Source organism: Leucopleurus acutus, assembly GCF_964270905.1.
Source record: "Leucopleurus acutus genome assembly, chromosome: 20".
NCBI lineage: Eukaryota > Metazoa > Chordata > Mammalia > Artiodactyla > Delphinidae > Leucopleurus > Leucopleurus acutus.
Genome location: NC_139162.1, coordinates 55,765,433 through 55,790,704, shown reverse-complemented (window position 1 = coordinate 55,790,704; position 25,272 = coordinate 55,765,433). Strand labels below are relative to the sequence as shown.

Sequence of the window (25,272 nt, the reverse complement as noted above, 5' to 3'; positions counted from 1 at the left end):
GGGATTCAGCCATTTTGGTGAGTAATTCAGTGTTCCCGGGTCATGTATATATTATTAAAATTTTGTTTTTTTCTCTTGTTAATCCGTCTCATGTCAATTTAATTCTTAGACCAGCCGGAAGAGCCCAGAAGGGTAGAGGAACATTACTTCCTCCCTGACGCTGGTCCTTCACAGTATGAATTTTCCAGCTAAGTGTAATCACTGGTACCTCAATTCTCTCCCATTACAGATCAATATAGGTGAAGAGGAGAGAGAGAAACACGATGGAGAAATTTTCTATCTGGAAGAATACACTTTGGCCGGGAGCTGATGGTGGTTTCCACAACATTACCCAGAGAAGCCCAAAGTTGATATCATACTTGAAGCCCCAAACGTCCATACAGTCGATGCCACTTACAGTGGTGCTGCATGGTCCTGCCGGTGTCGGGAAAACCACAGTGGCCAAACAGCTGATGCTGGACTGGACACAGGACGACCAGGCGGAGACATCCAATTCCGCCTTCTATCTCAGCTGCAAGGGCCTCAACCACAAGGGGACGTGCACTTTTGCAGAGCTGATATCTGCGAACGGGCCGGATTTGCAGGATGCCATTCCAGGGATCCTCACCCAAGCACGGAAAATCCTGTTTGTCGTTGATGGCTTTGATGAGCTGAGAGTCCCCTCGGGGGCGCTCATCCATGACATATGCGGTGACTGGAAGAAGCAGAAGCCAGTGCCCGTCCTCCTGGGGAGTTTGCTGAAGAGAAAGATGTTACCCAGGTCCACTTTAGTGATCACCACTCGACCGGGGGCCCTGAGGGGGCTCCGGCTCTTGGTTGAACAGCCACTCTTCATAGAGATCGAGGGGTTCTTGGAGCTGGACAGGAAGGCGTATTTCCTGAAACACTTTGAAGAGGAGACGCAAGCCCTGCGAGCGTTCGAGTTGATGAAGGAGAACGCAGCTCTGTTCCACATGGGCTCAGCGCCTGCCGTGTGCTGGATTGTCTGCACGTGTCTGAAACGGCAGATGGAGAGGGGGGAGGACCCTGCCTCGACCTGCCGGACCACCACGTCCCTGTTCCTGCGTTTTCTCTGCAGCCAGTTCACAGCAGCTCGCAGCAGCTGCCCCAGTGACTGTCTCCAAGCTCCGTTGAAGTCTGTGTGCCTCTTGGCCGCTGAGGGCATATGGACACAGACATCTGTGTTCGATGGAGAAGACCTCAGGAGACTTGGGGTAAAGGAGTCTGCCCTCCGTCCTTTCCTGGACAAGAATATTCTCCGGAAGAGCAAAGACTGTGAGGCCTGCTACTCTTTCATCCACCTCAGCGTCCAGCAGTTCCTGGCCGCCATGTTCTATGTCTTGGAGACGGAGAAGGAGGGCGTGGGTGGCCACAGGTGCCACATTGGGGATGTGCAGAAGCTGCTGTCCAAGGAAGGAAGACTGAAGAACCCCAACCTGACCCAGGTGGGCTACTTCGTATTTGGCCTCTCCAACAAAGAAAGGGCCATGGAGCTGGAGACGACTTTTGGCTGCCTGGTATCCGTGGAGGTCAAGCAGCAGTTACTGAAATGCAGATCAATGCCCCAGGGGAAGAAACCCTTCTCAACCTTGGACGCGAAGGAGGTTTTGTATTGTCTTTATGAATCTCAGGAGGAGGAGCTTGTGGAGGATGCAGTGGCCGCTGTCACGGAGATCTCTATCCACTTGACAAGTACATTGGAAATGATGCAGTCTTCTTTCTGCCTTAAACATTGTCAAAACTTGCAGAAAATTTCACTGCAGGTAGGAAAGAGGATATTCCTGGAGAATGATACCACGTTGAAATCAGATGCTCAGGTTGAGAGGTAAGAACCCATTAAAAAATATATATTTTTTAATGTTACTAGTTCTCCCATCTTCAGCCTCAGCCCACACTCTTTTAGGAAGAGGACAGAGTCCCTACTACTCCCTATGGCTTAGGGTCAGAATCCTCTGGGATGCCTGGCTGAAATTTCTTTCTGCCAACTCACCATTAAAGTTGGGAAACATGATGTTCAGATTAGGAATGGGAGCTTTGGAACCTTACTTTGTTTTAGTATTATAGTTTTATTATATTATATATTATATTTATTATATATATTTATTTTTATTATATTATAAAAATTATAAATTAATTATAAATTATTTATTATATTATATTTTTATTATATTTATTATATAGTATATTATTTTTATTATATATTATAATTATATTATAATATAATAATAATATATATTATATTATAATATGTATTATATTATATTTTATTATTATATTATAATTATATTTATATTTATTATATAGTTTTATTATATTATTTATTATATTTATATTACAGTTTATAATACTGTAATACTGGAGTACAATACTGTAGTAGTATAGTTTCCGTGTGGCAAATGGGCTCAGGACACTCTAGACATTTCATATAACTTCCCTCCCTGCCAATTCTTTCAAAAAATTTGTTTTAATACACAGCCACCATGCTACGTTACATCCCAGGATTTAGTTATCTTATAACTGGGTGTTTGTACCTTTTGATCAGCTCACCACTTTTTTAAAAAATAAAATAAATTTACTTACTTATTTATTTTTTGGCTGCGTTGGGTCTTTGTTGCTGCGCACGGGCTTTCTCTAGTTGCGGCGAGTGGGGGCTGCTCTCCGTCGCAGTGCGCGGGCTTCTCATTGCGGTGGCTTCTCTTGTTGTGGTGTACGGGCTTAGTTTCTCCCTGGCACGTGGGATCTTCCCGGACCAGGGCTTGAACCCATGTCCCTTGCATTGGCAGGCGGATTCTTAACCACTGCGCCACCAGGGAAGTCCGTTCCTTGTCTTTCCGATGATGGTCATTCTTACAGGTGTGAGGTGGTATCTCACCGTGGTTTTGATTTCTGTTTCCGTGGTGATTAGTGATGTTGAATATTTTTCATGTCCCTGTTGTCCATTCGTATGTCATCTTTGGACAAATGTCTGTTCAGGTCCTCGGCCCACATGTTACAATCGTTTTTCTTTTCTGTTGAGTTGAGTTGTATGAGTTCTTTATATATTTGAGCTACTAACCCCTATCAGACATACAGTATGCAGACATTTTCTCCCATTTAGTAGGTTCATGTTTATGTTGCCGATGCTTTTCTTGGCTGTGCAGCCTACCCGTTCTTGTTGCTTTTCCTGTACGTGCTTTTCATAGGTGGTCTTGTCGATGCCTTTCTCCTAGGTCACAGCACGACCATCATTCTCTTCACCTCTGGGCAGATCTCTGCTCTGTGTTCAGTTCAAACAAGAACCTGAACTTCCTGGATGTGAGGGAAAGCTTTCTGAGTCAGTCCTCAGTGAGGATTCTTTGTGAGCAGATAACCCATGTCACCTGTCATCTCCAGAAAGTCGTGTAAGTAGCAGCTGATCTTGCAATGGTGATCCCCAGGTGTTTTAAATGTGGGAGCAGTATTGGAATGCCCAACCAGGCTCTGACCAGCCAGGTGCTCAGAGTGCAAAGAAATGAAATGGTTGCTATCCGTAAATGTGTCTAGTTGGAGAATCATATTATTATGTGGAGTCATTTTTATGAAATTTGGCCGGGAATTTGGATACTAACCCTTTATCATACATCTGCTGTGGGGCGTATTCAAAACTCAGCCTATAGGAAATATAGCCACATGCATGTTAGGAGAACTGGGTGGGAATTGGGGAAATATTCCAGAGAGGAAAGTTTCAAATATGTGAGTAAGAATGTGTTGATGAAGCAATGGTGCACTTATGACTAATGTGTGGGATGGGATCGAGAAATTAGTCTGAGTCGAGTAGGTTGTGGCAGAAGCAACTTAAGACGTGGGTCACCTGGGCAGGTGATTATTAGCACATCCTTTTAAACCAACACATGTTCTTTTTGATGATAGCCATTCTGTCAGGTGAAGTGATATCTCATTGTGGTTTTGATGGGCATTTCCCCAGTTAGTGACGCTGAGCATAATTTTTATGTGATTATCTGTTGGATGTCTGTATGTTTCCTTCCGAACAATGCCTGTTTAGATCCTCCACCCATTTTTATTTTTAATTTATTTTTATTATTATTTTTTTTTTTGGTACGCGGGCCTCTCACTGTTGTGGCCTCTCCCGTTGAGGAGCACAGGCTCCGGACGCGCAGGCTCAGCGGCCATGGCTCACGGGCCCAGCCGCTCCGCGGCATGTGGGATCTTCCTAGACCTGGGCACGAACCTGCATGCCCTGCATCGGCAGGCGGACTCTCAACCACTGCGCCACCAGGGAAGCCCCCTCCACCCATTTTTAATTGGATTGTTTATTTTTTGATATTAATCTGTATGAGTTCTATTTGGGATATTAACCCCTTACTGGATATATTGTTTTGCAAATATCTTCTCCTATTCAGTAGATTGCCTTTTTGTTTTGTTGGTTTCCTTCACTTTGCAAAAGCTTTTCAGTTTGTAGTCCCATTTGTTTTCTGTTTTGGTTTCCTTGTCTGAATATACAGATGCAAAAAAATATTTCTAAGAGCAACGTCAAAGAGTACTGCGTGTTTTCTTCTTGGAGTTTTATGGTTTCAGATCTTAAGTTTAAATCTTTAATCCATTTTGAGTTTATTTTTGTATATGGTGTGAGGAAATGGTCTGGTTTCATTCTTTTACATGTAGCTGTCTAGTCCCCCAGTCCCCAAAGGAAAAAAAACAAAAACAAAAGGAAAACACAGCACATCTTCAGGGGATAAACTTTGTAAGTTATGTTTAAAATTACACAGATACATTGAAACTTCCCCCAAACCAACATACCTTAGAAGGCTTAATTAAGCCACTGGAAAGGTTGTGTTATTTCCTTGGACAAATTGCTATGCCGAACATCAGCTGACTGTACCTGCTGATGTCAGGTGACGTTTATCTGGTTCATCTCAGAATGCCATAGGACTTGTGTGTACAAGGCCACAAAAATCTAACACAGGTTGGTGCCGGCAGAGGTGGCAATTTCTTCTGTATGACTTTGAAAAGTTTACATTGTTCTGGTTTTATAAAGTGTGCATGAGAGGATAAAAACTAGGAGGTACATTTAATTTTTTCCACTAAGAGTTTAGGACCCTTTAGGCAGGAGCTTTGAACAGTAGCATCTCCCTTATTCTGGCTCTCTCTGTGCTGAAATTTAATTTTGAACTTCTTCTGAATGAGCCACAGGGAATGTTCATTATCTAAAAGTGAAGCGTTGAGGGTTATAAGACCAAATGCTTGTTTATGGAGAAAAGTATTTCATAGTGTGTGTGTGTGTGTGTGTGTGTGTGTGTGTGTGGGTGAATTGCCAGGTTTGGAGGTACTAGATAAAAACAGATTAAGAGGACTTTCCTGGTGCCGCAGTGGTTAAGAATCTTCCTGCCAACGCAGGCGACATGGGTTCGATCCCTGGTCCAGGAAGATCCCACATGCCACAGAGCAACTAAGCCCATAAGCCACAACTACTGATCCCGTGGGCCTAGAGCCCACGCTCTGCAGCAAGAGAAGCCACCGCAGTGAGAAGCCCGCACACCTCAATGAAGAGTAGCCCCACTCGCCGCAACTAGAGAAAGCCTGTGCGCAGCAATGAAGACCCAACACAGCCATAAATAAATAAATAAATAATAAATAAATTTATATTAAAAAAACAGGTTAAGAAGCTCTAAAAACAAAAACGAAGATGTGAAGTAAGATTGTAGAGGAAGAGGCAGTAATCCAGATGTTGATTTCTTTTCCCCCCCTCAAATTAAGGTGGATTAAGCATGCTTTAAAAAGAGGCCCTGACAAAAGTCCTTTCCCCAGTTATTTCCTACTGTCTACACAGGAAAACTTATGAGCTAGCTTCATTATTGTATAACATGAGGTTGACAGAGTCTTATTCTCAAGAAGGTGGCACAGTTAGTTGCTGGGAAAATCTTTTTTAAACACTGAAATGTTTCTTGAAGCCCAGAGTTTGATTAGAGAAAATTATGTTCCACTTAAGATTTATTCAAATCCCAGTTAAAATCCTACAGTCATGCTAGATGACAGGAAAATAAAAACCAAACAACGCTTTTTTAAAAAAATTTTATTGTACAGTTGATTTACAACATTGTGTTAATTTCTTGTGTACAACAAAGTGATTCAGTTATACATATATATTCTTTTTCATATTCTTTTCCATTATGGTTTATTACAGGATACTGAATATGGTTTCCTCTGCTATACAGTAGGACCTTGTTGTTTATCCTATATATAAATAGTTTGCATCTGCTAATCCCAAACTCCCAGTTCTTCCCTCTCCCACCGCCCTTCCTCTTTGGAAACCACCAGTCTGTTCTCTATGTCTCTAAGTCTGTTTCTGTTTCGTAAATATGTTCGTCTGTGTCATATTTTAGATTGCACATATAAGTGGCATCCTACGGTATTGGTCTTTCTCTGCTTGGCTTACTTCACTTAGCATAATAATCTCTAGGTCCATCTATATGGCTGCAAATGGCATTATTTCATTCTTTTTTATGGCTGAGTAGTTTTCCATTGTATATATACCACAAGTTCTTTACCCATTCATCTGTCAACGGACATTTAGGTTGTTTCCCTGTCTTTGCTATTGTAAATAGTGCTGTTATGAACATAGGGGTGCATGTATCTTTTTGAACTGTAGTTTTGTCTGGATATATGCCCCGGAATGGGATTGCTGCATCATGTGGTAACTCTATTTTTAGTTTTTTAAGAACCTTCCATACTGTTTTCCATAGTGACTGCACCAATTTACATTCCCACCAACAGTGTAGGAGGGTTCCCTTTTCTCCACACCTCCTCCAGCATTTGTTATTTGTAGACTTTTTAATGAAGGCCATTCTGACCGGTGTGAAGTGGTACCTCATTAGAGCTTTGATTTGCATTTCTCTAATAATTAGCGATGATGAGCATCTTTTCATGTGCGTATTGGCCATCTGTATGTCTTTTTTTTTTTCTTTTTTTTTTTTTTTTTTGCGGTACATGGGCCTCTTATTGTTGTGGCCTCTCCCGTTGTGGAGCACAGGCTCCGGACACGCAGGCTCAGCAGCCATGGCTCACGGCATGTGAGATCTTCCCAGGCCGGGGCATGAACCCGTGTCCCTTGCATTGGCAGGAGGACTCTCAACCACTGGGCCACCAGGGAAGCCCTGTATGTCTTCTTTGCACAAATGTCTATTTAGGTTTTCTGTCCATTTTTCAATTGGGTTGTTTTTGTTGTTGTTGTTTATTGAGTTGTATGAGTTGTGTACTTTGGAAATTAAGCCCTTGTTGGTCGTATTGTTTGCAAGTATTTTCTCCCATTCTGTATGTTGTCTTTTCATTTTGTTTACGGTTTCCTTTGCTGTGCAAAAGCTTGTAAGTTTGATTAGGTCTCATTTGCTTATTTTTGCTTTTATTTTTATTGCCTTGGGAGACTGACCAAAGAAAATGTTGGTATGATTTATGTCAGTATGTTTTGCCTATGTTCTCTCCTAGGAGTTTTATGGTGTCATGTCTTATGTTCATGTCTTTAAACCATTTTGAGTTTTTTTGTGTATCGTGTGTGGGTGTGTTCTAACTTCTTTGGTTTGCATGCAGCTGTCGAATTTTTCCAACACCATTTGCTGAAGAGACTTTTTCCCATTGTATATTCTTGCCTCCTTTGTTGAAGATTGACTGTAGGTATATGGGTTTATTTCTGGGCTTTCTATTCTGTTCCAATGATCTATATGTCTGTTTTTTTTTAACATCTTTATTGGAGTATAATTGCTTTACAATGGTGTGTTAGTTTCTGCTTTACAACAAAGTGAATCAGTTATACATATACATATGTTCCCATATCTCTTCCCTCTTGCATCTCCCTCCCTCCCTATCTATCCTTTATGTCTGTTTGTTCCTATCTATTTAGGTCTTCTGCCCATTTTTGGATTGGGTTGTTTGTTCTTCTGTTATTGAGCTGCATGAGCTGCTTGTAAATTTTTGAGATTAATCCTTTGTCAGTTGCTTTATTTGCAAATATTTTCTCCCATTCTGAGGGTTGTCTTGGTCTTGTTTATGGTTTCCTTTGCTGTGCAAAAGCTTTTAAGTTTCATTAGGTCCCATTTGTTTATTTTTGCTTTTATTTCCATTTCTCTAGGAGGTGGGTCAAAAAGGATCTTGCTGTGATTTATGTCACAGAGTGTTCTGCCTATGTTTTCCTCTAAGAGTTTTATAGTATCTGGCCTTACATTTAGGCCTTTAATCCATTTTTTAAAAAATCCAGTTTGATTTTATTTTTGTGTATGGTGTTAGGGAGTGTTCTAATTTCATACTTTTACATGTACCTTCCAGTTTTCCCAGCACAACTTATTGAAGAGGCTGTCTTTTCTCCACTGTATATTCTTGCCTCCTTTATCAAAGATAAGGTGACCATATGTGCATGGGTTTATCTCTGGGCTTTCTGTCCCTGTTCCACTGATCTATATTTCTGTTTTTGTGCCAGTACCATACTGTCTTGATTACTGTAGCTTTGTAGTGTAGTCTGAAGTCAGGGAGCCTGATTCCTCCAGCTCCCTTTTTCGTTCTCAAGATTGCTTTGGCTATTCGGGGTCTTTTGCGTTTCCATACAAATTGTGAAATTTTTTGTTCTAGTTCTGTAAAAAAATGCCAGTGGCAGTTTGATAGGGATTGCATTGAATCTGTAGATTGCTTTGGGTAGTAGAGCCATTTTCACAATGTTGATTCTTCCAATCCAAGAACATGGTATATCTCTCCATCTATTTGTATCATCTTTAATTTCTTTCATCAGAGTCTTATAATTTTCTGCATACAGGTCTTTTGTCTCCTTAGGTAGGTTTATTCCTAGATATTTTATTCTTTTTGTTGCAGTGGTAAATGGAAGTGTTTCCTTAATTTCACTTTCAGATTTTTCATCATTAGTGTATAGGAATGCCAGACATTTCTGTGCATTAATTTTGTATCCTGCTACTTTACCAAATTCACTGATTAGCTCTAGTAGTTTTCTGGTAGCATCTTTAGGATTCTCTATGTATAGTATCATGTCGTTTGCAAACAGTGACAGCTTTACTTCTTCTTTTCCGATTTGGATTCCTTTTATTTCTTTTTCTTCTCTGATTGCTGTGGCTAGAACTTCCAAAGCTATGTTGAATAAGAGTGGTGAGAGTGGGCAACCTTGTGTCGTTCCTGATCTTAGTGGAAATGGTTTCAGTTTTTCACCATTGAGGACGATGTTGGCTGTGGGTTTGTCATACATGGCCTTTATTATGTTGAGGAAAGTTCCCTCTATGCCTACTTTCTGCGGGGTTTTGATCATAAATGGGTGTTGAATTTTGTTGAAAGCTTTCTCTGCATCTATTGAGATGATCATATGGTTTTTCTCCTTCAGTTTGTTAATATGGTGTATCACGTTGATTGATTTGCGTATATTGAAGAATCCTTGCATTCCTGGAATAAACCCCACTTGATCATGGTGTATGATCCTTTTCATGTGCTGTTTGGATTCTGTTTGCTACTATTTTGTTGAGGATTATTTGCATCTATGTTCATCAGTGATATTGGCCTGTAGTTTTCTTTCTTTGTGTATATGTCTGTTTTTTTGTGCCCGTATCATGCTATTTTGATTACTGTAGCTTTGTAGTATTGTCTGAAGTCTGGGATGGTTATGCCTCCTGATTTTTCTTTTTCCTCAGGATTGCTCTGGAAATTCTGGGTCTTTTGTGGTTCTGCATAAATTTTAGGATTAATTGTTCTAATTCTGTGAAAAGTGTCATGGATAATTTGATAGTGATCGCATTGAATCTGTAGATTGCTTTGGGTAGTATGGCCAATTTAGCTATATTAATTCTTCAAATCCAAGAGCATGGGGTATCTTTCCATTTCTTTGAATCGTCTTCAGTTTCCTTTATTAATGTTTTGTAGATCTCAGCATATATGTCTTTCACCTCCTTGGTGAGGTTTATTTCTAAGTATTTTACTTTTTAAATGTGATTTAAAAAGGGATTGTTTGTTTACATTTGTTTACATTTCATTGTTAGTGTAAAAAAATGCAACCGATTTCTGTATGTTAATCTTGTATCATGCTACCTTGCTGAATTTGTTGATCAGTTCTAGTAGTTTTTGTGTGGAGTCTTTAGGGTTTTTTTTATATATAGTATGTCATCCTCATGTAGTGACAATTTTACCTCTTCCCTTCCAATTTGGATTACTTTTATTTCTTTTTCTTGTCTGATTTCTGTGGCTAGGACTCCCAATACTATGTTGAATAGAAGTGAGAGTGGGCATCCTATTCTTGCTTCAGATTTTAGTGGAAAGGGTTTCAGCTTTTCACCATTGAGTACTATATTGACTGTGGGTTTGTTATAAATAGCTTTTATTATGTTGAGATGTTCCCTCTATACCCACTTTTGTAAGTTTTTATCATGCATGGGTGTTGAATTTTATCAAATGCTTTTTCTGCATCTATTGAGATGATTATGTGTTTTTTGTCTTTTCTTTTGTTAACGTGGTGTATCACATTGATTTTGCATATGTTGAATGATCCTTGTGACCCTGGGATGAATTTAACTTGGTTGTGGTGTATGACCTTTTTTATGTGTTGTTGGATTTGGTTTGCTAATATTTTGAGAATGTTTGCATCCATATTCATCAAAGATATTGGCCTGTAATTTTCTTTTTTTTTGGTGGTGTCTTTGTCTGGTTTTGGTATCAGGGTGATTGTGGCTTCATAGAATGTCTTTGGGAGTGTTCCTTCCTCTTCATTCTTTTGGAAGAGTTTGAGAAGGATCGGTATAAGTTCTTCTTCGTTTGTTTGGTAGAATTCACCTGTGGAGCCATCTGGTCATGGACTTGTGTTTGTAGGGAGTTTTAAAAATTACGGATTCTATTTCACTTCTAGTGATCAGTTTGTTCAAATTATCTATTTCTTTTTGATTCAGTTTTGGTGGGCTGTATGTTTCTAGAAACTTGTCTGTTTCTTCTAAGTTATCAAATTTGTTGGCATATAATTGTTCCTAGCATTCTCTTATGTTGTTTTGTATTTCTGCAGTATCAGTTGTGATTTCTCATCTTTCATTTCTTTTGTTTATTTGGATCTTCTCTTTTCTTCTTGGTAAGCCTGGCCAGAGGTTTGTCAATGTTGTTTACTCCTTCAGAGAACCAACTCTTGGTTTTATTGATTTTTTTCTATTTTTTAATCTCTATTTTATTTATTTCCTCTCTGATCTTTATTTCCTTCCTTCTGCTGATTTTAGGTTAGGTTTTGATCTTTTTTTCTAATTCTTTTAGGTGGTGGGTTAGGTTGTTTATTTTAGATTTAGCTTGTTTCTTGAAGGCCTGTATCACTATGAACTTCCCTCTAAGAACTGCTTTTGCTGCGTGCCATAGATTTTGCAGGTTTTTTTTTTTTTTGCGGTACGCGGGCCTCTCACTGTTGTGGCCTCTCCCGTTGAGGAGCACAGGCTCTGGACGCGCAGGCTCAGCAGCCATGGCTCATGGGCCCAGCGGCTCCGCGGCATGTGGAATCTTCCCGGACCGGGGCACGAACCCGTGTCGCCTGCATTGGCAGGCAGACTCTCAACCACTGCACTACCAGGGAAGCCCAACAGCTCTTAATGGTACTTACTTTTTAAGGAGTCTGTAATTTATTTGCTAACTTATAAACCACAACTTACTGTAGCCTAAATGAAAACTGCTTTGTGGAAATGCAAATGACTACATGGGGATAAAGTAGGAAGTGATTTATTCTTACTGGAAAAAGTCAGGCATTGAGGAGGAGGGAAAGTTGTATGTGAACTGAATGTTGAAAGAAATAAAGGATAAAATGTTGTCTGAGAGGAAGAAAATTTTCTCTATACTTCTAGGTTCTGGCTGGTGTAAAAGTGAATTTGACATGAGACAGATTAACAGGAGAAAATCAAACATTTAATAGCATGTGTACATGGGAGAGACCCAGAAAAATTGAGTAACTACCCCAATGGCTGAAATCTTCACATTAAATACTACCTTCAGCTAAAGATGATAGAGGATGTTGGGGGTAGTTGTTTGAGACTTCAGAGGAGAGGAAGGCAATTCACATGGGGATGGAAAAGCAAATGTTTGCTAAACAAATGTTTGCTGGGACTTGCAGAGACAATGGGACACAGGGTGCGCTCTGATCTCTAAGAGTTGACCCTACCACACCTAGCCCATATTCTTTGCAGAGATCTCTGGTGATAGCTCTATTCCTGTAACAGTCCCTCTATCTAAATTATTCAGGAAGTTAGGGGAAAGGTCAAAGTCTCTTCCTGAGCATTTTCAGCCTTGAGTGTTTTCACTGTGAAATAATATTCACGTCAAAGAGACATTTTGTAGGGGAGCAAAATGTGTCACCCCAATACAAAAAATAAGGATGGGGATATTTTCTCTGAAGATCGGCGTGAGCAAAGACAAGGGTGTATCAAGCCCTTTGCCATCCAATTCCATCTTCCTTCCCGTCACCATATACTACATCTGTTGGTAGTCTGTCCTCCTCTATCCAGCTATCGCTCGGTTGACTCGTCCTTCAGTTCAGCGTACCAGACCAGCTCGCCACCCCTGTCTTGACTTGTGACTTCTCATCCCACTGTGTGTTCTTGGCACCAGCCGTCTACAGCACTCAAGATGGAACGAATCCCTTCTTTTTATTTTCCCTAGGATTAAGAACGTCTCCCCTGCCGATGCTTATCGGGACTTCTGTCTGGCTTTCATTGGGAAGAAGACTCTGACACATCTGGTTCTGGAAGGCAGTGTCCACGGTGATGAGATGCTGTTGCTGCTGTTGTGTGAGATCCTGAAACATCCAAGATGTAACCTGCAGTATCTGAAGTAGGTCTCCTGTCATTGCTGTTCTCAGCATGGAAAGGATGCTGTGAGCTCTGTAAACAAGAAAGAAGAGGGTGGCCACTCTGATTGGGTACCACGTTAAACAGGGGAACATATTCTCACATAGAATATGGATGGCATGTCAGCCTGTAGTGTTTCCCCAGCCAGCTAGCCTTCTGCATTGAATAATGAGTCCTGAATGCAAGGAAACACTCAGAATTTTGTGTCATCTTCTAGCTTAGGGACATGGCATCTCAGGTTGCATGTTACCTACCTGTTGTGATTCAGAGTAGCCGTCAGCCTTAATTGGTCACTCAGTGATGCTGTAGAAACATCGAGTGTTCTGGTTCCTGGTAGCTCACTGGTTTGACAGATTCCCTTATCCTCAATGAGATCTTGTAACGAGTGCTCTGATCATCATCACCCATCGTGAGGGTACCATTCCACCCCCCTCTACTTAGTTGAGTAGCAACGTGAGGTACTGGCTAGTGACACAGGTTTTTGGATTTGGGAACCTTGCTTTGACCTTTATGACCTGTATGATGTTGAGCTGTCCCCTCATCCATGATACGGGGTTTTGAGGATTGAATGAAACATGGGATGTGAACTGCTTTACATAGGCACCAGGCACAAATGTCAGCTCTTACCATTACGGATGATTCCTGATGGTGCTGTCTTTCATTAAATTAGAAAAAGCATCTGTTACTCTGAAGTGTGTTTTTGTTTGTTTGTTTCTTTAGATTTTTATTTAAACAAGTAGAGTTGACGCAAAAGAGTCTTGAGAAATGTGGGTAGTGAAATAACAATTGAAAGTACACGTTTTAAGCATGATATTAAAAAAATCAGATTACAGACTTAGATTTAGTGTTTGTGTGTTTTATAAAATCTCAAATTTATAGAAAACATGCGTTTTGAAATTCTTGAGGAAATTATACTTCATAATTTGTGGCAAAGATGTTTACTAGTTGACATAGTATAAAAGTAAATGTTTACTCTGAAGTTGTGATAAATGACATTTCTCAGTGGATATACCGAAGCTCCAGAATGACAAATGGCTGGTGCAGAATCTCCTGTTTTTTGCTCATTGATTTGAGACACTTTACATTCTACCTTGTATTGAAATTACGTAAACTTATAATGTCCTTGTTATAGGTTAAGCTTTGAGGGAAGAAAGGTACTGATCTTAAGAACTCCAGTTTTGCTTATGACGTACATTCTAATAGGTAGAGTATATGGATTGATTATATCCTTTATTTGCATGGCGCACAGTATCCTCTCTCCCCAAAGAACAGATGAAGGGAAAAAAGAATATTAAACAGTTTAACTAACTGGTGAATATTTTGAACATTAGGGGCAGAGCCATTATTCAAACAAGCTTGTCCTGGAGTCCTGTACTCTGATTTGTGTCTACAAGAGCAGCTGAGTTTCCAACCCAGTATAATGGATTGCCTCAACGTTCTCTAAAGTAGCTGTACCACATTCGTACTTCCATCAACAGAAGGAGTTTGCAGTTATTCTTGTTCTTGCAACCCAAACTCAAACTTGGGACATGGCTGCCTAAGTGTCAAATTGTATCTCCTTGTTTTAATTAACATATTCCCTAATAACTTATGAAATGGAACTTTTTCAGTTTCAGGCATCAATTTTTTTTAAAAAGATTTTTTTTTTGATGTGGACCATTTTAAAAGTCTTTATTGCATTTGTTACAATATTGCTTCTGTTTTATGTTTTGGTTTTTTGGCCCCGAGGCATGTGGGATCTTAGCTCCCCGACCAGGGATCGAACCCGCACCATCTGCATTGGAAGGCAAAGTCTTAACCAGTGGACCATCAGGGAAGTCCCCAGGCATCAAATTTTTTTTTCCATAGAATCACATTTAAATTTAAGTGGGATTGGGGTAGACTCAGGTCAGGGAAAGTGATATAAAAAGTGGGGTTTGAGAAATAGGCCATGTTGGTGAAACTTCACACAGAATTGTTTTACTGATTTTTATTTTCCTCTTAGAGGTGAGGCTGGATGATGATCAAATGGCCACAGAGATACTTGAAGAAGCAAAGGAGATCAGTTCTCTAATAGTTCAGGCCAGGGTTTGACGCATGTTGGAGTAGAATGACACGAGAATCAAGGATACAGTCTCCAAACATAATTAGCTGACAGGGTCTCTTTGTCCTCCCAGAAGAATGACTTTCCCCCATTTATCCCGCAGGTTGCGTTCTTGTTCTGACACCCCTCAGCGGTGGGCTGATTTCTCCTCGGCCCTCAAAATCAACCAGTCCCTGAAATGCCTGGATCTCACAGCCAGTGAGTTTCCGGATGAGGGTGTCAAGTTGCTGTGTTCGACTCTGAGACACCCAATGTGTTTCCTGCAGAAATTGTCGTAAGTCTCTCCTCTCTTCCCATGAAACATCTTCATTTTAGGTCTGGGGCCACACAGAGAAGAGCAATGGGAAGACCAGACTTACAGGGCAAACCCTATGGGACCTCTTACAGATGGAGACCCCTGGTGCCCATTTTGGTCCCAGGTAGATGAGGCATGCATTTTTGCTTGCCCTTGTCTCATTTCTGGTCCTTCAGGCTTTGATCACTAGCACAGGATAGAGAGGGTGGGGACTTGCATTAAGGGCTGTCAGCTGGGAAGTTTGGACTTTGGAAATGTCTTACCACTTACGTGGTGCTTTTGCAGGTTGGAAAACTGTCACCTTACAGAAGCCTGTTGCGAGGAGCTGTCTTCTGCTTTGATTGTCAACCAGAGGCTGACCCACCTGTGCTTGGCCAAAAACAACCTTGGCGTTGGCGGGGTGAAAATTCTGTGTGAGGGCTTGAGTTACCCTGAATGTCAACTACAGACCTTGGTGTAAGTCCCTGCTGGCTTGTGTGTGTGTGTGTATATTGTATGTACATTCACACACCTGGATTCAAGTAGGACAGAAACAAGAGTACTTAATAATTCCACTTGAATGAAACCAGCAAGATTCTGGTGGAAATTAGGGAAAGAACAGTTAGAAACAGATGTTAATGTTTGCATGTCTTTTAAGAGTAAGGTTGACCTTCCAGCCTCTTCCTATTCTGAGAATTTGAGATAAGCAGCTGGTTCTCAGGTCCGATGTTCTGTGTATATTCTGAAAATTCACATGACATCTTCCAGCAGATGGGAGTGGATTGAGTTATATAGTAGGGTTCAAGACCGGAGAGGAAGCCAGGTATCATTTTATAGTTGCAGAGAGAGAAAAGGAGAAGGTCATATTTCTGCTTCAACAGTATTCATTAGAAGAATATAAAATTTTCCATGTGATGTCACTACATAGACTGCTCTGTTTTACAGAGTTGATTTAGGCACCTAAACAACAACAAACATCTGATGCTTATAAGCGCTTATTGTGTATCAGGTACTCTACTAAATTTTGAGACTTTTTAGTCCTTACAACCACAAGCAATAGTTACCTTTGTTTCAATTTTGCCAATTAGCTAATTAGAAAACCAAAGTTTAGCCACTTAGTTTGCCTGTGGTCACATCTGTGTAGTGGGTATGAAGCCCCCTCTATAAACTGAGGTATCAATGATCATTACCTTAAATACATAAAGGCAATGTTTGACCAAACCTCCAGTTTGTAGGCTGTCAAAACTTAATTTTAGATTTTGTTTTAACTTCTCTCCCCAAGCGCCCTAGATTCAAGTATGGTTTTCAGGTGTCACATCATACAAAGCATGGCATCTTTTGGTCCAGTTATCATCCACCGGCTGTTTGTCATGTCACTTCAGGCTCTACAGCCTCTGTCGCTGTTATGCCGTACGTGGGGCACAAGGCTTTTTAGGGATGATTGCAGGTCCACCTGCCTAACTGTACCATGGGAACATCCTTCTCTATGGTCAGGAGGCGTTGTAGGAGTCTAAGCTTGGAGGAGTCTGCAGTGTTTAAATTAGAGACATAGCCACTCATATCATGAATATCGTGCATTTGATGTACCACAGTTATGCTGGGACAATTAAATACAGGACTTGAAATAAAACATAAGACAGGGAGAATGGAATCCTAATGACCTAACCGTGCAGAAAATAAGTGAGCCCTCAGATCCAGTCTCAGGTCTGTCTGAATCCAGAGCCCTTCACCTATGTGATATGCTATCATGCTAGGAAAACCTGTATCTTAGGAGATGCGTGTCTGTTTCTCCGTAATTAAAGGTGGCAGACAGAGGCCAGTTTAACACTCTACCATCTAGGCAGGGTAGACATAATGTAATCATCATTCCATGTGTTTTATGTTTTTATGTAGCCTACCTGAAAGCATATGGCTCAAGGTAGCATATAAGTGATGCTGGAAGTAACAGCCATTTCACAGGATGTGTGTCACAGAGGGATAATAGACTTCTCTTCATATGACTATAATTGTAGGTTGTGTCATTGCAACATAAACAGACATGGCTGCAAATACATCTCAAAGCTTCTCCAAGGAGACTCCAGCCTAACAGACTTGGACCTGGGTTTCAACCCCATAGCCACCGGATTGTGCTTTCTCTGTGAAGCTTTGAAGAAACCAAACTGTAACCTGAAATGTCTAGGGTAAGTTGCTTTCTTCATTTTAAAGATGTTTTGGAAATATTTAATCCTTCGGAGATTTTGGAATACAAACTGCGATAGTTTCACTTTGTCCAGTTTTAGGAGAGAAATTGAATACAGGTAACTGGGTGTTTACAAAGTTGATCAGAGGGCCAGAGGGAGTGGTTTTAAGTGGGAAGAGCCTCCAGTGAAGTAGACTTAAGGATCACACTGCGTCTGGTGGGGTCCAGTGATCAGGACACAGTGGGCCTACCCCAGTTCAATACCCAGGGAACCGTAGATGGATACTACCCTCAGGATAGGCAATGGCCCCAACAGGATGGCGAGCTTTGAATCACTTCTCTCTTCCAAGTCTGTCAAAGGTATCTCATTGACACAACCTGCTTTGCAACCAGAAGCCTACTTGGAAGAGAATCTGGGTTATATAAATGTAAAGACTTCCTGAGCCTTGAGCAGAGAGCACGCTAGGATATACGGTGGTTTTGTTTACTATCCTGGCGTCTTGGCTGTACCTGGGGAACTTAAAATTCTTGATGGTCACGCTTCCCCCAGATGAACTCAATCTTGGAGGAAGTGGAGCCCAGGTAGCAGAATTTTTAAGGATATTCTGGTTGGTTCTAATACTCAGTCAAGTCTGAGCTCCTCTGAAGTAGAAGTTGGAGAGGAAAATCCAAGGTATCCACAGATGGGAACTCATCTCTCTGGATCAGTGAACACGAGCCCAGCACCATGGCGAAGGCATTGAACAGGGGCTTTGACATCAGAAGCTGGTTCAGATCCCATCTGATATTAATTAGCTGTGACTTAGGACATTTAACTCTTCCCTTACAGAATGGGCAAGTCTTCTCTATGACCCATCCTGATAACAGCACAATTAATGCATTGGGTGAATTACTTTGTAAATGCATCAGCCTCATTGTACACTTTTTTTTTTTTTTTTTTTTTTTTTTTGCGGTACGCAGGCCTCTCACGGTTGTGGCCTCGCCCGTTGCGGAGCACAGGCTCCAGACGCGCAGGCTCAGCGGCCATGGCTCACGGGCCCAGCCGCTCCGTGGCATGTGGGATCTTCCCGGACCGGGGCACGAACCCGCGTCCCCTGCGGACTTTCAACCACTGCGCCACCAGGGAAGCCCTCATTGTACACGTTTTTATATAACAAGCATGTGAATCCATTTGCTACCAAGTCTCAGACCATTGTCTATGAGGGACCCCCTTCCTGTCTGTCGAACTTCATCTCATGCTTTTCTCCCCACCTTGGTGTGTACATCACTCAACTAGCCCCTCAGTTCCCAGAACCCACCCAGTTCTTTCTCTCACTGCAAGGTCTTTGTCCTTAGTGTTTTAAAAAATTTTTTATTGAATATAGTTGATTTACAATCTTGTGTTTCGGGTGTACAGCAAAGTGATTCAGTTTTATATATATATTCTTTTTTGGATTCTTTTCCATTGTAGGTTTTTATAAGATGCTGAGTATACTTCCCTGTGCTATACAGTAGATCCTTGTGTGTTATCTATATTATATATAGTACCATGTATATTTTAATCCCCAACTCGTAATTTATCCCTCCCCCCACCTTTCCCCTTTGGTGACCATAAATTTGTTTTCTATGTCTGAGTTTATTTCTGTTTTGTAAATAAGTTCATTTGTATTTTGTGGGTTTTTCTTTTTCTTTTCCTTTTTTTTGACTAGAGCATACAGACCCTGGAGTTTGCAGGGCTGTCTGCCAATACTCCTCACCTTAGTTATTTTGGGGGAGCACAAACTAGTTTTGATAGTTCAGAGGTCTTCAGACTGTCCTATTGCAGCATGATCTGTTCTCTATAACAAATAATAAATTGACTCTAGTATTGTCCTGCCCAATCACCAGAACTATACATTTTTAAACACTTATTTTTATGGAGGGGGAAATTCACACGGCGTAAATGAACCACTGTACACTCAGTAAACAGCTCAGTGGCACTGACTGTACTTGTGTAACCACTGCCACTGTCCAGTTCTAGAACTTTCTCATCATCCCCAGTGGCGAACTCTGTTCCCACGAAGCAGTCACTCTCCATTCCCTTCCACTCCTGGCAACCACAAAGGTGTTTTCTGTTCCAAAGATTAACGTATTCTGTATATTTCATATGTGGCTTTTTGTGTCGGGCTTCTTTCAGCGAGCGTAATATTTTCAAGGTTTTATCCACATTGTAGCAGGTGTAAGCATGTCATTCCTTCTATGGCTACGTAATATCCCATTGTATGGATATACCATGTTTTGTTCATCCGTTTACTTGTTAATTTTATTTAGAGAGAAATTGAATCTATTTTCTGTATCTCCAGTGGCTACCATAGTGCCTGGGGCAGCACAAGGATGGTTGGAGACTCCGCATATAGTTAGATGTGCAGGTGGTGCAGCGGTCAAGGGCATGTGGCTGAGGGGTCATTCTGGCTTGAGTTGGCTAACGAGGGTATATATAAGCTGGCATGAGCTGTATCTACCCCAAAGAGTGTCTCCCTCTGTCCTCCACCGGTGAAGACATCTTTTAGTCTAGAAGGAGCTCTGGGAAAAGGAGATAAGGAATGGAGGCCATGGTAACATAATGCATCACTAGCTTAAATAACTAGCTGTAGCGTCTAAGAGAATACAATCCTATTCTGTTCCCCGACTCTCAGGCTCCTGCTCTTTTGTGCCTTTCATCATTTCACACCTCACATTCAGACTCTCCTGAGGCGCCTCTTTCCAGATACCTACGAGATGACCGTCTACCACCCCACCACCCGTACCACTAATGCTTCATCTGGGTTACCAGCTGTCGTAGGGATTTTTAAATTTTTTATTGGACTAGAGTTGATTTACAATGTTGTGTTAGTTTCAGGTGTACAGCAAAGTGAGTCAGTTACACATATACATATACCCACTCGTTTTTATATTCTCTTCCCATATAGGTCATTACAGAGTTTTGTTTTTTTTTTTAAAGATGATGTTGGGGGTAGGAGTTTATTTATTTATTTTTGCTGTGTTGGGTCTTCATTTCTGTGCGAGGGCTTTCTCTAGTTGTGGCAAGCGGGGGCCACTCTTCATCGCGGTGCGCGGGCCTCTCACTATTGCGGCCCCTCTTGTTGCGGAGCACAGGCTTCAGACGCGCAGGCTCAGTAGTTGTGGCTCATGGGCTTAGTTGCTCCGTGGCATGTGGGATCTTCCCAGACCCGGGCTCGAACCCGTGTCCCCTGCATTAGCAGGCAGATTCTCAACCACTGCGCCACCAGGGAAGAGTATTGAATACAGAGTATTGAATAGAGTTCCCTGTGCTATTCAGTAGTTTCTTATTAGTTATCTGTTTTATATATAGTGGGGTGTATGTGTCAGTCCCAATCTCCCAATTTATCCCTCCCCGACACCTTTCCCCTCTGGTAACCACAAGTTTATTTTCTACATCTGTGACTCAATTTCTGTTTTGTAAATAGGTTCATTTGTACCGTTTCTTTAGAGTCCACATGTAAGCGATACCATATAAAGATATCTGTCTCTGTCTGACGGACTTCACTCAGTATGTCATCTGGATTTATTGCATTATCTCTGAATGTAGTCTGCACGTTTCAGTTCTTGATTTCCCAGCGTTGGTTCTCAACCCATCACCCCCGAGGTGTCTTTCAACTTGCAAGCCAGGCCATAGCACTTGTCTTTCAAAAGACTCAAAAACTCCTCGTATCACTGTGGATAAAATCTGAAGGTTTTATAATAGCCTACAAGATTCTCCGGGATCCTATAAATGGTTATGAGCCACTCTTTCTACTTTCCTGCTAGCTTGGCATTTCAGCTACACTGGCTTCCTTCCCCCAAATATCATAATGGTTCACTCAAAACCATTCACTCAAAATGGTTCACTTTTTCCCCCTCCTATCATCCTTGCCATGTGGAATTCACTGACCATCACAAATCTACTTAATCCTTCTCTGTCCTATTAATCCTAATCCTGTTTATTTTGTTCTGACACTGTTATATCCCGTCTTCAATACAACGTGTCCTGATGTCACTAAAATAAGCTCCGTGAAGAAAATAATTTTCATTTCTTTGCTGCTAGGTCCTCAGCAAGTAAGAGTACGCCTGGCAACACGGTAGATTGTCCATAAGAGCTCGCTTAAATGAGTGGGTTTCTGTACTTTCCCAACAGGCTCTGGGGCTGCTCCATCACCCCCTTCAGTTGCCAGGATCTCGCCTCTGCTCTTATTAGCAACCAGAGCCTAGAAACTCTGGACCTGGGCCAGAACATCTTGGGGCAGAGTGGAGTAATGGTGCTCCTGGAGGCCTTAAAACAGAAGAATGGCCCCCTAAAGACACTCAGGTTGAAGATGGACAAACCTACCGTGGAAATCCAGAAGCTGTTGAAGGATGTGAAAGAAAGCAGTCCACAGTTGACGATTGAATGCAATAATGCCAGAACAGCCAGGCCCTTATGTTGTCACTTCCTTTCCTGAAGGAAGATAACTCTCTCGCGTGTCCCCAGAGGGGGCCGTCTGATATCTCTAAGGCATCTCCTTAATGAAGGACGTCAAACGTTAATTACATTTGACGTTCAAATCAAAATGTAGATCAAAATGTAGAATTGAGCACTGGTTTCTCACCCTCCGGTTTCTGGTAAATTCCGCACAAGTCATGCACCCACTTGATGTTAAAATGTTTTCTCTCACAAGGATAATAAAAAGCAAAGCACTTTGTTTGATGCTGTACTTACTAATATGCCCAGCAGCTCACTTAGGGTGAACTTGGCTTACTTAGTCTAGGAACAAATGTTACAACGTTCCTAGATGATTACGTGGGTTTCTTCTACTTTTCTGCCCTCGGGCAGGTATTTCTTGGCCTAATATAATAGTTGCCCAGTGAGCCTACATGATCAGTGAGGCTTGTGGTTTTCTTAATCAGTTTTATGCTATTCTAATCCAGGAGTTGGTAAGCTTTCTCTGTAAAGGGCCAGCTAGCTAATACTGGGTTGGCCAAAAGTTCATGTGGGTCTTTCCATGAGATGTTATGGAAAAACCCAAACAAACCTTTTGGGCTAAACCAATATTTTGGGTTTTGCAGGCTCTACGGTCTGTCATAACTACGCATCTCTGCCATTATAGTGTGAAACAGCCAAAGACAACACGTAAGTGAGTAGACGGGGCTGCATTCCAATGAAACTTTACAAAAATAGGCAACAGGCCAGATTTGGCCCATGTGTTATGTATGGTTTGCCAGTTCCTGTGCTGAACTATCCTGTTATTGAGAAGCATACATCTGACCACATCACTCTTCTCTTTAAATGTTCAGTGATTCTGTGTGTACGTAATCCATACCTGTTGCTGGTAACTCGTAGAAAAGGCTGGAAAGCCAGTTCAGAACTTTAAAAAATAAAGTCACCATTTTGGTGCTAATTTCTAGGCACTGACAAAAGTGAGTCATCGCTCCTTCCTTAATATTTCCACCAAACTTAAGAGGTAGGTGATAAGACTACCTTAAGTAGTTTTATACTGATACAGGAGTCTTTATCGATAGGGAACATTATCATAAAGTCACAGCTACAGAAACAGTGGCCTATAGTTAGTGATTCAGGTTGAAAGCTTAAACGACACAATTTGTTTTGGATTTAGGATAACGTTTTCAGTGAACTTTTCTCCCTGACGCTTTTCACCTGATAACTGTAAAAACCCCAAATCTCACATTTTTAGGTGAGATGAAATGTATTCTTAAAACTTTATTCTTGGCACTTCCCTGGTGGTGCAGTGGTTAAGACCGCCTGCCAACGCAGGGGACACAGGATCGAGCCCTGATGCCACGGAGCAGCTAAGCCGTGTGCCACAACTGTGGAGCCGGCGTGCCACAACTGTGGAGCCGGCGTGCCACAACTGTGGAGCCGGTGTGCCACAACTACTGAAGCCCATGCACCTAGAGCCCGTGCTCTGCAATAAGAGAAGCCACCGCAATGAGAAGCCCACACACTGCAACAAAGAGTAGCCCCTGCTCGCTGCAACTTGAGAAAGCCTGTGTGCAGCAACGAAGACCAAACGCAGCGGGGGGTGGGGGGGGCGGAAACCTTGAATAATTTAGCTTGTATACACTTGAAAGCTAACAGGTGTTATTCCTCAACATTTTGAAGATATTATTGCATAGGTTTTAGCTTTCGTTGTTGCTGTTGGAATATCTGCTCTGGGTCAAATTGGCATTTCTTTGTAGCATTTCTCTGTAGTCAGTCACCCCTTTGTTCTGGCTGTTGAGATGTTCTCTTCGATTTGTCTTTGAGTACTGACATGTTTAAGTACGGATATTCCTTTTATTTCCTATTTTTTATTTTATGCTGGGGATTCAGAACTCTGGGGAAAAATTTGGCTTTTATCTCTTTATATATTGTCTCCCATTTTCTATGTCTCATTTTACCTTTCATATCCCTTTCACATTATTCCTTCTTTGCCATATTTTTTGTGGGTTAAACATCACATTAGTTCTTTCAACCCATCAACTAGAAGATAAAGACCCCAAGTTAACGTAGATCTATGAACTCAAGTACGGAGGTAGTATGGCTTACCTTAGTTGCTCGTTGATCCCAGGAAGGACCCGATTTCTTTCTCTGTGTTGCATTGCCATCCTTAGCAGGCCCTTATTAAGATAAATCTGCTCAAACACTCAAGGCTGCTGTGGTATTTGGGGTGACGCTCAGCTGATACTAACTTAAATCAGGCTTTCGGATACCGGTGTTTAGTGGGACCTGGTTAGGCAAGGATTTCAAAGGAATAGATGATGGAGGAATTGAGTATGGATCAGAAGGAGTGATCACGGTATTAGAGGTGAGGCTGACGGAGTCAAAAGTCAGCGTTCTCCTTGAGTACAAAGCTCTTGGGTAGGATTTCTGTTTTTTAAAAAAGATACAGGGACTTCCCTGGTGGCGCAGTGGTTAAGACTCTGCGCTCCCAATGCAGGGGGTCTGGGTTCGATCCCTGGTCAGGGAACTAGATCCTGCAACTAAGAAATCCGCATGCCGCAACTAAGGAATGGGCGAGCCGCAACTAAGGAGCCCGCCTGCTGCAACGAAGACCCAGCACAACCAAAATAAATAAATAAATGTTTTTAAAAAGATACAAATATAGTTGAGAGAGGTTGTGGTTGACAGTGTCTGGGCCAGACCCTCCCAGAATTTTAAATACATTCTGATTGACACTCTGCAGCAGTTCATTCCCCCCTGCCCCCCAAAGACCATGTTATTTTATCTATTTATAAAGAAGGAAACAGGGAGAGGACTCCCTGCCACTGAGCATGATTTTGCCCCCAATCTGGCAATATCTGGAGACTTTTAAAAAATCATGGCATGATACACATCACATCAGTGTTAGCATTTTCATCGTCTTCAGGTATACAACTCAGCAGCATTCAGTGTATTCACAACATTGCGCCACCATCACCACCATCTAGTTCCAGGACTTTTTCGTCACCCAAAGGAACCCCTGTACCCGTTAATCTACTTTGTCTCTATGGATTTGACTACTCTGGATTTTTCTGGGTCACACAACCGGCTGTGCTACTGGCTTCTAGTGGGCAGAGGCCAAGGGTGCTGCTAAACATCCTGAGGTTGAAAACCCCACTGCAGATGGACAGCATGTGATGTCTTCAGGATATTGCACCCTTCCACGGGTCCCCAGCTGGGTAAAGACAAGACCTAGGAGGGGTAGTGTCTCTTCCTTCGAGAGAGCAGGTGTTAAAAACCTCAGCCTTGTGGTGTCAGGAGGGCCTCCCTCAGCATCCCAGCCTCAGTCCCTTCATGGCTCAGCTCTGCTGGGGCCAGAGGGCTTGAATGGTTGCAGAATCATGGCTCATCCTCTCACCATTCTGCTCAGCCTTGGTGAGTCCCAGAGAGAAGGTGGGGGACGCCTATTACTAGAAGTGGAGGCGAACTCTTGGCTTTGGGGTT

General features: G+C 41.8%; 1 protein-coding gene across 1 annotated transcript; it reads left to right on the top strand.

Moving 5' to 3' along the window:
* Positions 1 to 386: 386 nt before the first annotated feature.
* On the top strand, positions 387 to 22,483 carry LOC309976375 (NACHT, LRR and PYD domains-containing protein 2-like; the record flags this gene model as incomplete). Its single annotated transcript, XM_082861942.1, has 8 exons — positions 387 to 1,825; positions 3,210 to 3,380; positions 12,631 to 12,801; positions 15,005 to 15,175; positions 15,482 to 15,652; positions 17,188 to 17,355; positions 21,508 to 21,727; positions 22,457 to 22,483. 8 exons carry the CDS (start codon positions 387 to 389, stop codon positions 22,481 to 22,483), a joined length of 2,538 nt encoding a protein of 845 aa, XP_082718068.1.
* Between the last annotated feature and the right edge of the window lie 2,789 nt (positions 22,484 to 25,272).